We start from the raw sequence: 18,077 nt of genomic DNA, 5'->3' as shown, positions 1-18,077 counted from the left end.
TTAACAGCAGACGGCGCTCTAGACTAGTTTTTTAACAGCAGACGTCACTCTAGGCTAGTGTTTAACAGCAGACGGCGCTCTAGGCTAGTGTTTAACAGCAGATGATGCTCTATTCTAGTTTTTAAACAGCAGACGGCGCTCTAGGCTAGTGTTTAACAGCAGAATGCGTTTAGAAAATCTCAATCAATTTTTGGTCACAGCTCTGGACTTTATGATTTTGATTTATAGAAAAACATTTCAAAGATTCGCTTCCACAAAAATAATTTTTTAATACATTTTTTATGAAATAGAAATGAAAATTGGAATTTCATGTCTTTTACTTAGTTTCAAACTATTTATGACAAAATCTTCCCAGTAATTTTTACATTAAATGTGCAGTTTTTGCATTCGGCTCTGTAGTGTACAGAACAACAAGAATGCTTTTTTTTTTTTTAAAGTTGTACAAACATCTTTCACAAAATGTCAAATATGAATTCTCACATTTTGAGCAGCTCTGGATGAGAAAATAGGTTTATGACACATTCACAGCATGAGAATCTGGCCAGTAATAATTCAGCCCTATCTAATTTTCAATTAGATCTAATTTTCCCATCTAATTTTCAATTAGAAAGTGAATGCAATTTCTCTTTCCTTAAAGAAAGAGTCTTGAAGGTTAGTGAAGGTGTACTTACCAGCGATGTTGCTGTCCAGCTCGTCCGGCTGCAGGCTGGTGACGCTGGAATTGTCCACACGGAGCTGCAAGTCATTCAGTTTCTCTCTGAGCTGCTCGATGTCACTCTCTTTGCTGTCCAGTTGCATCTGCAGCTCATTGCGATACGTGCACTCCTCTGCCCATTGCTGCAAACACAGACAACAGTATTAACCATCAGAAAACTACAGATCAAACAGTCATTAAGGTCATCAGATCAGTCTTTTCTGTCAATACCAAGGTCCCAGTATAAGCAAAAAGAGGATCAGGCTTTTACTGTTATCACTCCAAAATCCTAGAATAAGCTTCCCCCTAACATTAGACACGCTGTATACCATTATTTTTCAGCAGATTATACTATATATTTCACATGTCATGTACCTATTGTCATTAACTTTTGAAAATCATATCTCCCATGTCACAAAAAACGCCTTCTTTCATCTCAAATATCGATAACCTGCACAGCATGCTATCTATCTCACATGCAGAACAGCTAGTTCATGATTTTATGACCTCTAGGATGGATTACTGTAATGCTCTGTTTGCTAATTGTCCAGCATTCTCTATTAATATGCAGCTGCCAGAGTTCTTACCAGGTAAAGAAAATATGGCCATAACACCCCAATTTAATCCTCCTTACACTGGCTGCCTGTTATTAACTTCCGTATTGATTATAAAACATTGCTTCTTACCTAGAAAGCTTTAAATGGTCTAACTCCTGTTTATCTAACCAACTTTCTGTCTTGCTACAATCCAACCCGCTCTTTAAGATCTCAAAACTCAGGCTTCTGTTAGTACCCAGATAAGCAATGTCTACTAAAAGAGGTCGAGCTCCATGAACTTGCCGCCTGCATCTCGTTGAGCTCCTTCTGGTACTTGAAGGCCATGTGGTTGAACTTCTCCTTCTCCTGGTTGAGCTCCAGCTGGAGTTTGCGGTTCTCCTTCTCCTTCTTGCGGAGGTCGGTGGTGCTGCCTCGCTTCTTCTGGTCCTTCATGTCCTTACGGTTCATAATCTCCGCCAGCTTATTCACCGCCTGCAGAGACATGGAGAACAGTGAAGATGGAGAAGAACTTTCAAACATGTTTTAGATACATCTGACCAAAAACAGCCAACAATAGACCAACGAAAGACTATAGTTGATGTTAAAATGTTAATAGCCTGAGCTGCTAACAACAACAACAACAATCAGCTAACAGCCTGATCTTCTAATAAAGGCAACAAATAAATGCATTGGCATTTATAAACAGACATCTCTCAGTGTAAAAAACATTGAGTTGTTTTTAATCAATGCATCTGATGAAAAATATTCTGGATTTACAATCACTAAGTTTACTACATGCCGTTTATTTTTCTTCACATGTAATGAAGACATTTGAAGTTGATGGTTTTACCTGGGTCTTCAGAGTTCGTTCAATATTAAGGGCCTTCTCGTAATTTGCCTTTATTGAGTTTGTCAGCTCCTCTCTCTCTGCTGCAAACTCTACAGAAAGACAGAAGAAACAGGAGGATTAAGACAGACTATGGGACATCAGGACAGAATGAAAAGAAAGAAAGGAAGAACAATAGATAGATAGACCAACGGATATTTAAAACGATGGATGGATGGATGGATGGATGGATGGATGGATGGATGGATGGATGGATGGATGGATGGATGGATGGATGGATGGATGGATGGATGGATGGATGGATGGATGGATGGATGGATGGATGGATGGATGGATGGATGGATGGATGGATGGATGGATAGATAGATAGATAGATAGATAGATAGATAGATAGATAGATAGATAGATAGATAGATAGATAGAACAGAGAATGGACGGACGAACCGACAGACAGATAGATAGAACAAAGGATGGATGGACGGACGGACAGACAGTCAAAACAAAGGATGGACGGACAGACACACAGATAGACAGATAGATATATGGATAGAATGGCAGATAGATTGACAGATAGAATGATGGACAGATGGATAGACAAATAGACAGGCAGGCATATAGATAGATAGATGGATGGACGGACGGATAGATAGATAGACAGAACTGAGGATGGACGGACGGACGGACGGACAGATAGATAGAACAAAGGATGGATAGACGGACGGACGGACAGACAGACAGAACAAAGGATGGAGGGACGGATGGACGGACGGACAGATAGATAGATGGAAAGAATGGCAGATAGATTGACAGATAGAATGATGGACAGATGAATAGAAAAATAGACAGACAGACAGATAGATAGATAGATCGGCAAATAGATTGACATAGAACGATGGGCAGGCAGATAGACGGGCAGGCAGGCAGGCAGGCAGGCAGGCGGATGGATGGATGGACGGATGGATAGATAGATAGATAGAAAGATAGATAGATAGATAGATAGATAGATAGATAGATAGATAGATAGATAGATAGATAGATAGATAGATAGATAGATAGATAGATAGATAGATAGATAGATAGATAGATAGATAGATAGATAGATAGATAGATAGATAGATAGATAGATAGATAGATAGGATGGACAGAGACAGATAGATAGATGGATAAAAATATAGAAAGATAGATAGATATAACGGCAGATAGATTGACAGATGGATAGGCAGACAGACGGACAGATAGACAGATTACCTTGTTCTTGAGCTTGGATTCTCTCGTTAAATTCAGTCTTCTCTTTACTGAGGATCTCCACATCTTTGGTAAGGGTTTTATTGGAATCCTCAAGCTGAGCATAGAGGCATTAGAACACATTAAAAGCCACTATCATATAATCAAATATTAGACATGGATTACGAGAGAACACAGAAAATATGGACCATTCAGTAACTGAGATAGTTGATAGTTTCTAAAAAATACATTATTTCCAGTAACATTTTTAATACGCGCTTAAAATATATATGTATAATTACTTTTGACACCAGATATACCTGGAGTTATATAGACTCGCCTACACTGACTTTTGATCATAAGAGAGTGATTGAACACAAAAAGATGATACACGTGAGAAGGTCAGATTGAGCTAAAGATGCTGCACAGACCTGAGAGATGGTGGAGTCTTTCTCCGAGATCTCCTGTTTGTACCGGGACACGGCCTTCTTGTACTCCTGCGAGAGCTCGACATACTGCTCCTCCTGCAGCGCTCGTGCCAGCTGCTCCGACTCGGCCTTGGTCATGGTGAGGTCCAGCTGAGCCGACAGAGACTCCCTGCAGACAATACAATACAATACATGAGGAGTTTCAGTACAAATACTTTCTAGTGCAAATGTTGGCACTCTAGGCTAGTTTTTAAGAGGAGACGGTACTATAGGCTAGTTTTTAACAGCACATGGCGCTCTAGGTTAATATTTAATAGCAGACTGCGCTATAGGCTAGTTTTTGACAGCTAAAGGCACTCTAGGGTTGTTTTTAAACATCAGACATCATTCAAGGCTAATGTTTAACAGCAGTCGGTACGCTATGCTAGATTTTAACAGCAGATGGCATTTTAGGCTACTTTTTGACAGCTAACAACGCTCTAGGCTAGATTTTAAGAGCAGACAGCACTTTAGGGTTGTTTTGAAACAGCAGACATCATTCTAGGCAAAGATTTAACAGTAGACGGTGCTCTAGGCTAGTGTTTAACAGCAAACGGTGCTCTAGGCTAGTATTTAACAGTAGACGGTGCGCTAGGCTCGCTTTTTAACAGCAGAAAGTGCTTAACAGTAGTTTTTAAGAGCAGATGCTGCACTAGGCTAGTTTTCCAAAGCAGACGCGGCTCTAGGTTAGTTTTTCACAGCAGATGGTGCTCTAGGCTAGTGTTCAACAGCTGACGGCGCTCTAGGCTAGTTTTTTACAGCAGACGTCGCTCTAGGCTAGTTTAACAGTAGACGTCGCTCTAGGCTAGTTTAACAGCAGTCGTCGCTCATGCTAGTTTAAGAGCAGACGCCCCTCTATGCTAGTTTTTCACAGCAGACAGCGCTCTAGGCTATTTTAACAGCAGACACCGCTGTAGGGTTATTTTCACAGCAGATGGTGCTCTAGGCTAGTGTTCAACAGCTGATGGCGCTCTAGGCTAATTTTTCACAGCAGATGCCGCTCTAGGCTAGTTTTTCACAGCAGATGGTGCTCTAGGCTAGTGTTCAACAGCTGACGGCGCTCTAGGCTAGTTTTTTACAGCAGACGTCGCTCTAGGCTAGTTTAACAGTAGACGTCGCTCTAGGCTAGTTTAACAGCAGTCGTCGCTCATGCTAGTTTAAGAGCAGACGCCCCTCTATGCTAGTTTTTCACAGCAGACAGCGCTCTAGGCTATTTTAACAGCAGACACCGCTGTAGGGTTATTTTCACAGCAGATGGTGCTCTAGGCTAGTGTTCAACAGCTGATGGCGCTCTAGGCTAATTTTTCACAGCAGATGCCGCTCTAGGCTAGTTTTTCACAGCAGATGCTGCTCTAGGCTAGTTTTTAACAGCAGACTGCGCACTAGGCTAGTTTTTCACAGCAGACGCCCCTCTAGGGTAGTTTTTCACAGCAGATGGTGCTTTAGGCTAGTGTTCAACAGCTGACAGCGCTCTATGCTAGATTTTCACAGCAGACGTCGCTCTAGGCTAGTTTAACAGTAGACGTCACTCTAGGCTAGTTTAACAGCAGACTTCGCTCAAGGTTAGTTTAACAGCAGATGCCGCTCTAGGCTAGTTTTTAACAGCAGATGCCGCTCTAGGCTAGTTTTTAACAGCAGACGGTGCTCTAGGCTCGTTTTAAATCAATAAGCTCTTAAATCAAGCAGCATTTTCTAGATGAGCAAAACATAGTTTTGATTACAGATATAATTTGTCAAACCTAAGTTTGTTTTCCCTTAAAACAAGCTAAATAATCTCGTAAAAGTTGGCAATTATTTACTTTTTCACCTAAAAGCACATGACACTAATGAAATCTTTTTGAAATTGCAGCTTATTGACGATGACTCCTGATTTACTTCTCTGAGTTCAGGTCCTGGACTCTTTTGAGAGCCTCTTGAGTTTGTCGATTCTTCTCCTCGATCTCATCCTTTAGCTCCTTCACCTGAGTTTTATAGAGTGTCTGAAAACAAAAGCAGACATGGCTTGAGTACAGGGTCTGAGTTTAAAAACATGCATCTAAATAAAATAAAAAAAACTGTAGCATAAAATAACCCATAACCAAAGATAAATCTACTAATGGCTAAATAATACGGCGGCTGAGAGCTCAAATGCACTGAAACAAACTGAAACAACATCTACGATTTGAAAACACATGCACAAATTCTCAAAACACATGCAAATAAAGAAAGACACTACAGACAGAACAAACCACAACAGGTGACCCTAAAAATTGATGAATCAAGGAGGAATTATGGGAGCTGTCTGGGAGAAATAACAAAATGGGAGGGTGGTGGGAGATGGGTCTGAAATATGAGAGACTCGAGGGAAAAACAGCAGTGTTGGCAGGTATGAATTTGTCTACTGAACTGTGTATATTCTTGTTCATATTCTTGTCATGTGACTCGCGGTGCTGAAAAGTTTAGATGTTTTCAACGTACACAAGCCGTACGCCTCCTTTGGAGATAACAGACTTGTACAGAAAAGACGCAATATGTGAAAGAAACTTTCCAAAGACGTCTGTTTCTTACTAACTTTTTGCTAGTGGTTTATTTTTTGCCGCACAAGTGACCAAGATGTAACCGAGAGAATACAGTCATTTTTCAAACTAAAAGATTTTTCAAAATAAAAGATCGTTTAGACTCAGATAATAAATAAAACAGAAATAATGAATGATTTCTTGTGCAACCCCGTAGCAATTGATTCGCGGACAATCCGCGGCCTGGGGACCACTGATATAAAGTGTGCAAATTTATTAAGTAAAAATAAACTGCATTGAAAACACTAACATCAACTATTCTATATATAGCCTATATATTATTCTGCCAAAGACTATAAACAGACTTTGGTTCCACCCATTTTGTTCTTTGTGAAGATAAACGAAAAGATCTAAGCAGATTTTCAAAACACAAACAAAATGTTCTTTATGGTGTTGGTCGATTGCATTTTAAGACCTTTTAAGACTAATTAAGGCCTTATTTTTATACTATAGTATATACTATATATATACTATACTATTTTATACTATATATTTTTAAGACTTAAGGCTTTATAAGGATTCACTGACCCGGTTTAAAATCAATGAAAAAAAAAAAAGACTGCAAAAACCTTTGACAGTGTCTACAATATCGATCCACTCATTATGAAACGCTGATGTCAGATCATCTAAATAACTTTGCAACAGCTGTGTCTCAGAAGAGCCTGGCACACTATTGTTCCCCAAAGATCTGCTTCTGACTGACAGCTTACAAACTGTGTGGGTTGTGTCTGTTTGTTTTGAGCCGCAAGTAATTTATTGCTTTGGTAAGAAAGAAACCACGGCAGCATCTCCTCTATCTGCAGTTTCCATTTCATGCTGACTTGCTGCAGACTTGATTTTTTTTTCATTAAACATAGTGACATAAACACAACTTTCAGTGAATAATGTTTGTTTTTGGGAGAATTTCATTATTATTTAATTATATGAGACCTAGAACACAATACGTTAGTGATTTAAAAGCATTTAGGCTTTAAAGTGCACAAGAAATCAAAACTAACATACTGATTTTGTTATTGCTAGTTTTGCGCTGAACAATTCATCACGGCATGCCATTAAGAACAAAACAATAGCTTCCCCTTGTAATCTGAAATAAAAATCTGAAAATGCACTTCCTGTTTTGTTTTTAGTTAAATTCTCAGATTAGGTCTGTCTGAGGAATTGGGCGTGGCTAACATACTTAACCACGCCCCTTCAGCTGCCAGTCAACAAACAGAAATGTTTAGGGGGAGGAGTCTGTTAGGCTGTAATAACTCTCCCCACACCCTTTTCCCCATCTTTCTGAATAAAACGCCTACTTTACAACATCCAATCAGCTCGCAGTAGAAAAACAAGCCACACCCACTATTTTCTCATTTAATATTCAGTTTCTCTAGGAACTGCATCACAATACAGGGAACAAAAAGAGGGTTGCAGCTTCCAGTTCATGTGGACTTTTTATTCCCCATGGAAATGAATTTGAACTCATTTTTACAGGATGTTTTAGTACAATGTCATACGTCAATGAAAATCTGATTCTCAATTTACCCCTTCAAATGACCCCTTTAAGAGTGAGGGGGAAAAAAGAGAGAGAGAGTGTGTCAAAAGTGTGTGATACTCACTGAGAAATACTGCTCAGCCTCCAGCTGGTCCTGAAGTTCCCTCATCTGACCCTCATTTCCCCTGTACTGCCTGTGGAGAAACATGTCAGTCCATCACTTCAGCATCATAAACAATCCTCAATCAAACTTTCAAACTCAAACATGTCCATAAATTAACCTTTAAACTTAACCTTTCGATAAAAATAAATACAAAACGCCAATGTGCCTACTCTGATTTAAGCTCACAGAATATACAGTTGAAGATTTAGAAGATTTATATTCTGAATTTCCCTTTGGGATTAATAAAGTCTTAACGAACTGACTGACTAATGATATTACAGCATGTTGACCTTAAACTGCAGAACATGACGAAGTGAGGTATTACGAGCGGTCCAACAGAAGGCAAGGATTAACTGGTGTGGTCAGACGGAGGCTAATCCTTAATCCACTCATGTAAATATTGGCAGCCAACAGTTTTGGCCAGGTTTAAGCGTAATCTGCAATATTAGCTTTTTTCTGCAACAGCAAAGCGCTTCAGTAATGCAATAGCTGCTGGAGGTCAGAGCCAGAAAAGTGATGTTGTTTAGGAGCTTCAACAGAACCAATAATCTTAAATCATGACTAGGGCCAGATAGAATGCTTTTTGGTATTTCTGCGCAGAATTAAATAAAAAAATCTGCGGATTTATGCAGAAAGACTTTTGAGAGAAACAAAAAACTTACCACATTAAACAAAATAAAATTTTTTTGACCTTGTATTTCTAATGGTTTGATTGGCTGATAGCCGTGTAATATTCTGCAATAACAGCACTCGTAAAGCCTCCTCACTCCTGTGTATTACTCCGCCCGCATAGAGTGACAGCAGATCAATAAACACTACAGTTTGACAAATATCGCAGCTGTTGGACAACATCAAGTACTTTTGAGGCTTTTTAGGCAAGAATGAGGTTGGTTAGATTGCAACTATGCAGTTTATTCATAAGGATAGTGCTTGTTGTAAATATTTATACTTCCGGAAATTCAGCACATTGGTGGCCATTAGTCATAATTCATACTGAGCAAAGCAAAGATGGTTGATGTTCCACCACAACATGGCGACAGAGACCAGATAATAAGTGCTTAGGGGCGAAAACTCAGCGTAATTTCAAATCACAGCTGATCAAATCATTATAAAACAGGTATGTGACACTCTAAATTGATCTCCCTCTTTTGTATGTTGTATTGCTGTATTTATACCATGGTAATCTGGTAGTGTTTGCTTGTTTTTTTTTTTGACAAGGTTAATGATCGTGATCTTCCGATTGCAACAGAGAAATACTGGGAAACCTCTGTAGACTGATGGCATTTCATGCTGTTCAGCCTTATAATCTTAAAATGTGAGCAAAATCAGCTGTTTTCTCATCACTTTAGACATTACGCTATAGAATCAAACACTAGCTCTAAAATGACGTTGATGAACTGGCAAAGGTTTTTGCTGTTCTGACGTCAGCTGCAGATGTGAATCAATGGCGAAAGAAAGTAGTTCCTCTTAAGAAGGGATTTTTGAGACCCTTCGTGGTTGATTTTCTTTTTTCATATATACGATTATGCCGTCAAACTGTTGTATAAACCCAATATCACACAAGTAGCAGTGCAATATGGCTGTATATTAGCACTGCTGGGGCACTAAGGCACTCGGCCTGTGGCCTCGAGCCTATGCACGCCTCTCACCAGTGCCGATATACAGCCATATCACACTGCTAAGAGTATAATATATATATAATTGCTCATAATAAACTCTTAGCAGTGTGATATTGCTCATATATATATATATATATATATATATATATATATATATATATATATATATATATATATATAGATGAGCGATATCACACTCTTAGCAGTGTGATATGGCTGTATATTGGCACTAGTGGGAGGCGTGCATTGGCTCGAGGCCAATATATATATAAATATAAGAAGAGTTCAGATGCAAAAACCTCTAAGTGACATGTGAAAGTTTCGTCTTATATTAACATTTTTCTTAGGCTCCCATGTCTTGATTCAGTCATTTCACTTTTATGGCACGAAGAATAGGTTTTACTTTCATCGCTTGTAACATGAAATAAACAAACAAAAACACAAGAGGTTCAGAAAAATGCTCATTGTAGAAGAAAATTGCAGATGGCACATTTTGCAGGTTTTTGCATTTAAACTCTTCATATACCGATGAAGTCAAAATTATTAGCCCTCCAGATTTATTAGCCCCCCTGTAAATATTTTTCACCAATTTCAGTTTAGCGAATGAAGATTTTTTTTCAGCCCATTTCTAATCATAATAGTTTTAATAGCTGATTTGTAATAACTGATTTATATCATCTTTGCCATGATGACAGCACAATATTTGACTAGATATTGTTCAAGACACTTTTATACAGCTAAGTGACATTTAAAGGCTTAACTAGGTAATTGGGCAAGTCATTGTATAATGATGGGTTGTTCTGTAGACAATCCAAAACAAATATTGCTTAAGGGAGCTAATAATATTGAGCTTGAAATTGCTTTAAAAAATTAATAACTGCTTTTAGTCTAGTTGAAATCAAACATAAGACTTTCCCCAGAAGAATAAATATTATAGGAAATACTGTAAAAAAATTCCTGAATCTGTTCAACAACATTTAGAAAAAAATGTAAAAAAATATTTCACAGGAGGGAGAATCATTTTGGCTTCAACTGCATATTGATGACCCTTTGAGCAAAGCATACTTGGTGAGCTGCGCCAGCTGGAACTCCACCGAGCGTTTGTTCTCCAGGGCAGCGTTGATCTCCTGTTTGAGTTGCTTCTCTGTCCCTTTCAGTCGCTCTGAATCCATCTTCCAGTTTTTCAGCTCGTTCTGGGACATCACACGCTTCCCTGTCTCCTGCTCCAGCTGCACCCGCAGATCCTTCACCTGTTAGGGTGGAGAAAAGACAAATTTAATAGTTTCTAATCCTGTCAAGCCGATATTTTTAGTCTTAAACTGAGTTGTACACTAGAGGTCGACTGATGTATCGGTTTTGCTGAATAATTATCGGTTATCTGCAAAAATCTTGTGTGTGAATAACCAATTTCTAATGGTAAAAACATATTAATTTTGTTTGTTATAAACACACTTGATCAAAACAGTCTGCAGAAACACTTTGATTGACATTCTGCCTTTTTACGTGTCATCAGAGGGGGAAAGCCCCGCCCACTAGTGACCACCTCCCCCTTATCAGCATAGGATGTTAGTCTTGTTTTAGGATCTGCCACTATGCCGACACACAGGCAGTAGTAGCTCCGCCCTTTTCTGAAAAGAGCTAATTTGAATTTAAAGCGACAGACACACCACAATTAAGATCAAAGCCTATAAAAAGGGTCCGTTTCAGAGAGTTATACAGTATTTGTGTGGTATTTTGAGCTAAAACTGTACATACACTCTCTAGAAACATCAGATATTTATTTTAGATCTTGTTAAAAGGGGTATATAAAATCTTTAAAATCATTTTAATCTGTTTATAATAGTACTAATAATAATAAAGAACGATCAAAGTTTCTTTACATTTTTTTCCCCAATGCCTGTCTTTAAATTTACCCCATTTATTTTGTTACGTTTATTTTTTTTTCTCCAGTATTCATTAAAATTATAGGTTTAATAATCAGTTATCAGCAACGGAGTCTAATCTAGCTATCGATATGGGCAAAACATAGAGTTCCCGTTCACCTCATCCTCCAGCCTCTCCTTCTGCTTCATCAGCTGCTCCATCTTCTGTACGGACTGCTTGAGGTCAAACTCCAGCATGGAGCACTGTTTCTCCACCTCCACCACCCGGCTCTCAGCCCGCATGCGCAGCGTGGTTTCCTCAGACACCTTCTGCTCCACCGCTGGAAAGGGGAGATGACTTCATTAGCTTTCATAGCAGTGAACGCATGTTTGGCATTTCTAACGGCCCCCAACATAACAAAAGGGGAGTCAAATTGAACAGTACATGTAGTTATATTAGTATAATAAACAGAATTTTTTAGAGAGTTCTGCTCATCTGTATGAGAGTTTTTGCCTGAGCACGAAGAGAAACAAGGTGCTGTACAGCGTCTGGACACGTAGCAAGATGGACGTGGCACATTAAGCACGCACACATACCATGCATAGCAGCTGACTTTGACTCCTCGATAGACTCGTATTTGTCTGTGAGTTGCGCCTTTGTGATGCGGTGCTCCGTTAACTCCTGATCGAGCCGCTGCTGTAGAGTCTTCAGCTTATAGTTGAGGTCAATTTCCAGACTGTTCTTCTCCTGAGCATACAGAAACACGAGTTTAACAACTGCTACAGGGCCTACACAACCCCCTTAAATCAAACAAAGAAAGCAATGGCAATGCAGAGCGCAAATATACAGGGTCTAATATGACATATAGGTTTACTTTAGCACTTCATCTTTCTCTTGTGAACATTTTTAGGCTCATTGTTTCTCACTAACAATCAATACCTAACATTATTTGTCCATGTTAGTAAATACATTAAAGATTGTATTACCAAACTGTTAATGTATGACAGTGCAAACACAAATACAAATGTTACTATAGTGTAAAATACATCAATATTGACGTATTAATAATAAAAACAACAAACCTTTTCAAGAATATTACATCTTTCCTGAACATGTTTCCTCTCCGTTTCCACTTTAGTCAGACTTTGCTTCAAGTTCTTATTGTCCTCCTGTAGACCCATGATACGAACTGCAGAGAAAGGGAGACCTCAGATTTAGACCTTGCTAAATTATTATGATATTTGAAAAGGAAATGATGATGGGCATGATTTGGAAAGACCAAGAACCGTGACACATTACATACAGAGTTGAGGGTCTAAACCAGGGGTGTCAAACTCATTTTAGCTCAGGTGCCGCATGGAGTAAAATCTGTTCTCAAGTTATCGTGAGATCTCCTCAGTGTGCAGTGTTTGAAATATACTTGCAGTGGTCGCCTGATTGAAGAACACCCTTTTTTACACAGCACATAAATGGTCAACTACATGCAACAAACAAAAAATAATGTGATTTTTAGCTTGATTTGTATTTATTATGACACTGTTATACACCTCTTCTTTTCAATGGCAGGGTTCAACGCTAAGGGTTTTTCCTACTGGTCAGATTTTTACTTGCCCTGCCAAAATTTTCACTGGCCCGAGCAACAAAAAAAAAAAAAAAAAAAAAAAAAAAAAAAAAAATCGAAGTTAATTGCTATTTTTTAGCCACATATATTAAATAATGTCACAAAATATTGCCTGTGAATCTAGGATTTAAATGTTTGAAAAATTTTTAAATATTTAGCAGTTAAATGTAGAGTATATACATGCAGGTATTTTATTGCAAAACAAAAGGTGGCCGACTTAAAAGTGACGGCAAACCAAGCAAAACATCATTTATTTCGTCGTGTTGTACCCAAGTAAATGTTTCCACAATGTTAGAAGCAGTCGTTTTTGTCGGTTATGTTGCCGTCTATTAAAATTTAGTGACAAGGCAGCACTGCCTCGATCGGGCTAGTAACGATTCAGTCTACTGTCCCGAGCATCTCTCACGCTGTCCCCGGGCCATCGGGCAGTCCTTATTGATGAGTCCTGAATGGGTTAAAGTTATTTTAAAAAGGCTGTTGAAATAATAGAAATCCACTATTTCTCTTACTTTTATGCTATTTAGGAGCCATGTGCACACACAAACACGTAAAGGGTGCTCGCTCTCTCTCTCTCTCTCTCTCTCTCTCTCTCTCTCTCTCTCTCTAAAGTTGCTATATTGGAATGACATTTACAGTGTTGTCAAAACATTTTAGATATGTATAAAGTATGTAATATATTAGCATCATTAAATTAATAAAATATACAGCAAATTAGAAATAAATATCAGAAAAAATGAATAAAAATAGACATTATTGCAAAATTTTTTAATAACTACTAGAATAAAAAGTGTAGATTATTTAAATCAGGCAAAGTAGTTGATTAACCATTTCTGATGGTGTACAAATATTTTGCAGCCATTATAGATGTCACTTTGTTCTCTCTGAGTATAAAGTTTATCCGAGTCATTTATTAAATGATTAATCGTTTAATGTTTCTCTTGTGGCTGCAAAATGGCATTGCAAAAACGCATACAAATAACGGCAATGTCAAAATGCGAAAGTAAAACCTGAATCCTGGACATTTTAGGAGATTCAGAAACTACGGTCGGATGCATTTTGGCGGGAAAGGTGCTATTGGCGGGAAAAGTGCTATTAGCGGGAAAAGTTTGCTATTGCGCCATCCAGTGGACACAATTGGAAGAGCAGTATATTTTATTGAAAATTTTCAGCTCACAGAATCATCTCGCGGGCCGCAATTAATTTGTTTGCGGGTCTGATCCGGCCGTACGTTTGACCCCCCTGGTCTACACCAAAGTTTATTATAGTAAACAAACCAAACAAGTCTAAAACTATTGGTATCCGTTTTTCCTTCACTTTGGTCAATTGGTGAAGTTTTTTCTTCGCCACTGTCTCCACTGGCTTGCTTGGTTTGGCACTTTTGGAGCTGTGCATCACTGGATTTGCTCTTCAGTGTTTGGACTTTCAGCAGTGAAATTTAAACCACACTGAATTAAACTGAACTTCAACTCTGAAAACTGAACTGACTCTGTTTACATTTACTAGAACTTCTGTCTTAAGCTGCTTTGACACAATCTACATTGTAAAAGCGCCAGTGAAATAAAGATAAACTGAACTGAGGTGTCTCACCTTGCAGTTCTCGGATCTCCTCTGAGCCTTGGCTGCAGCTCCGTCTCTCGGTGTCCAGCGTGGTCTGCAGCTGCAGCAGCTCTTTCTCCAGCTGTTGTTTGACACTTTCTGCGGCGCGAATCTTCTCCTGCAGCTCCCGGTTTATGCTCTCCAGCTGGCTCATAGTCTTGCCCATTTCTGTGTGGCTCTTCCTCAGGCGCATCACTGTGTCTGACTCAGCGCGCAGAAGATCGTTGGCTTCCCCCAGCTGTGGATGACAATGTTGTGTGTGAGATGTTGTTTGAATGTCACGTGGTACAAAAACAGGCCTCAATATAAAGATAGAAGAGCCAAAAATGAGGATTTACAGTTCCAGTGAGGTTATCAGTCTTTTAGGGCGGAGCTATAAGTCAATTTGGGTGGGGCTATCAGTTGTTTAGGGCGGGGCTATCAGTCGTTTAGGGTGGGGCTATCAGTCATTTTGGGTGGGGCTATCAGTCGTTTAGGGCGGGGCTATCAGTCGTTTAGGGCAGGGCTAACCGTCCTTTAGGGTGGGGCTATCAGTTATTTAGGGTGGGGCTATCAGTTGTTTAAAGCGGGGCTATCAGTCGTTTAGGGCGGGGCTATCAGTTGTTTAGGGCAGGGCTATCCGTCGTTTAGGGGGGGGCTATCAGTCATTTAGGGTGGGGCTATCAGTTGTTTAGGGCGGGGCCGTTAGTTGTTTAGGGCAGGGCTATTAGTCATTTAGGGTGAAGCTATCAGTCGTTTAGGGCAGGGATATCAGTCATTTAGGGTGGAGCTATCAGTCATTTAGGGTGGAGCTGTCAGTCATTTAGGGCGGAGCTATCAGTCATTTAGGGCGGGGCTATCAGTCATTTAGGGCGGTGCTATCAGTCATTCAGGGCGGAGCTATCTGTTTTTTAGGGTGGAGCTATCAGTTATTTAGAGCAGAGCTATCAGTCATTTAAGGCAGGGCTATCAGTCGTTTACTGTGGAGGCTATCAGTCATTTAGGTAGAGGTGGAGCTGTTAGTTGTTAAGGGTGGGGCTATCAGTCGGTTAGGGCAAGGCTATCAGTTGTTTAGGGCGGAGCTATCAGTCATTTAAGGTGGAGCTATCGGTTGTTTGCGGTGGGGCTATTGGTTGTTTAGTGTGGGGCTATCAGTCGCTTAGGGTGGGGCCATCGGTTGTTTAGGGTGGAGCTATCAATTGTTTAGGGTGGGGCTATCAGTCATTTAGGGTGGAGCTATCAGTCGTTTAGGGTGAGGCTATCGGTTCTTTTGGGTTGGGGCTATCAGTCGTTTAGGGCAGGATTATTGGTCCTTTAGGGAGGAGCTTTGAGTAATTTAGGGCTGGGCTCTCTGTTATTTAGGGCAGGGCTATAAGGTAATGTCTCATTTCTGCTCTGCTCTTCTCCATTCATCAATATTCCTTTGTTTTGCCCTTTGTGCAATTCACCAAGAACTTATTTCCACCATTACAAGAATCCTGCAGTGATGTAAGCCGTAAAACTAGGATGTTTTCATTATGTGTCATGTGCTTTAAGATAATGGAGATGTAACACAGACATAAATCACCCACTGTATCATCTAATAGTGATATACAGTGATATACTAATAGTGCTACAAAAGAACAACGCCACAGAAGTGACTGGTAAAATAGCTTTCTGTATATTTTTTATCACTTCAAAATAATATGCCAGTGTTTCATATTGCATGCACACGCCCTGTCAACATATACCTACATCACTGTACCGTGCAGGCTTAGATCTTGCTCTGAATTAGAAGCTAAAATGGCATTTCTATAATTAAAATCCCTCCCAGTTCCTGCGGAGCAATGACGCCAAAAAGTGTGTACAGCACTTCCTCCAATAGTTCTAGGAAGTGAGATCATGTTCCAGTGTTGTAAAAGCTCTCATTATAATTTCACAGGCTAAATTATAAAAAGGAAAATGCTTTTCTCTTGTAGCTGTCTTTTAAATGTTAAAGATGTAGAAGAAAGAAGAAAAGAAAACCTTTTCCCATTTTTGTGTTGGAAAAAAATTGAGTTTATTTACTGATAGACCTAATGACCAATATATTGATGTGATTTTCTTCCTAAATCTTTTATGATCGTTCTGACATGAAGGACTTTGCTTGAATAAATATTCGCAAAGAAGAATATGAAAAATAAAATAAAATCACAACACTTATAATCTGAGAAGTGTCCATAAGCTTACTTGGTTCTGCAGCTGGGCGATCTTGTCATTGTTTTGACTGATTTTCCTCAAGTCTTCCAGCTGCTCCTTCAGCGTTGATACTAGACAAAAAGCAAATACCACAAGTAAGAATTAAAGAAGCATTTAATCTTTTATAATATAATACTAACAAAGCCCTTAAATTATATATATATATATATATATATATATATATATATATAAATATATATATAGTATTTTTATTATTACAACCTGAATGACATTTGGCTAAATTAACTCCTGTTAGTCCCATGAAAGTGTTCATATTAGCAATTTATATAGGCGATTCTAGAATTACGGATATATTTTTGCGACTCCAAGATAAACTTTCAATCATTTATTAAAAAAACAAACATTTTAATGAAACCCTTTTGAATAATAACAAATTATAATCAAGTTATCTCCAAAGATAGTATTTGTCTGTGTGTGTAGGATAATTTTTTTTCTTGAAAATATTAGCTTAAAACGTTTGATACATTAATATTACATTAAATATGTCACAGAGTTACTGTAATATTTCAGTCAATTCCTCATTTACTTCTTTAAAAAATAATAATATGACTAAAATTGTGTTTTAGACATGCCATGTGGTGTTTGCTTTGAGGTTAGCATCTTTAGCTAAAGCACAAAATGGTGTAAATGTTCAACTCTGTTAGTCGTTTAAAACGTTTTAACAATAATTTAAACAACCAATGGTAACAATTAAATAATCCCTAAGTGTTTTGTATAATTCACATTAAACATCCCATGAAATTAAAATAAAGTTTTTTAGATGTTAGCATCAGTATTGTTAGTTTTAAGGTTATCTATAAGCTAGTGTGCTCCAAAAACAGTGACAAAATTCACATTCAGAAGATATAAACCTGATATAAAGCTTCTAGTTTGTCACTTCCGCCTAAATGGATCAACAGTTTTATTCACGTCACCTCATACTTCAGTTTCTCATCAAATATTCAGACCAATCAAATGCTTTCAAGTATCTGACATGCCCCGCCCCCTTCATCTCATTGGCTTTTCAGTTGATGCACTTGAGCTAAACCACTCCCATTGTCAGAGCTGTGATAAAACAATGCTATTGTCTGTTTTCTCTTAAAGAGGAGGAGCTACACTATGCCACGCCCTCTTTTCGTGTTCCAGTCAAGATCATGCCAAACATCGAATAAAAGTGCACATTTCAAAGCACTTGATGAAACATTTAACAAAAGATTTTGTT

The 18,077-nt window shown here is 38.7% G+C and overlaps 1 protein-coding gene across 3 annotated transcripts in view; it reads right to left on the bottom strand.

The window, feature by feature from the left end:
* The window catches only part of rock1 (Rho-associated, coiled-coil containing protein kinase 1), an 81,788-nt gene that overhangs the window by 16,985 nt on the left and 46,726 nt on the right, over window positions 1-18,077 (bottom strand). For 2 of the 3 annotated variants that reach the window (XM_021478592.3, NM_001256634.1), the window contains 13 exon segments: window positions 16,847-16,926; window positions 14,651-14,897; window positions 12,525-12,631; window positions 12,039-12,189; window positions 11,622-11,782; window positions 10,645-10,829; window positions 7,922-7,991; window positions 5,644-5,747; window positions 3,733-3,898; window positions 3,326-3,419; window positions 2,081-2,169; window positions 1,534-1,722; window positions 672-837 (listed from right to left, as the gene is read on the bottom strand). In XM_021478592.3, the coding sequence (XP_021334267.1) occupies window positions 672-837; window positions 1,534-1,722; window positions 2,081-2,169; window positions 3,326-3,419; window positions 3,733-3,898; window positions 5,644-5,747; window positions 7,922-7,991; window positions 10,645-10,829; window positions 11,622-11,782; window positions 12,039-12,189; window positions 12,525-12,631; window positions 14,651-14,897; window positions 16,847-16,926 (1,809 nt within the window). 3 annotated transcript variants of the gene reach the window in all.

The sequence above is a fragment of the Danio rerio genome, chromosome 2 (genome assembly GCF_049306965.1).
Source record: "Danio rerio strain Tuebingen ecotype United States chromosome 2, GRCz12tu, whole genome shotgun sequence".
NCBI classification, from domain to species: Eukaryota; Metazoa; Chordata; class Actinopteri; order Cypriniformes; family Danionidae; genus Danio; species Danio rerio.
The sequence above is the reverse complement of the archived record's forward strand: the minus strand, read 5'-3'. Positions and strand labels throughout refer to the sequence as shown.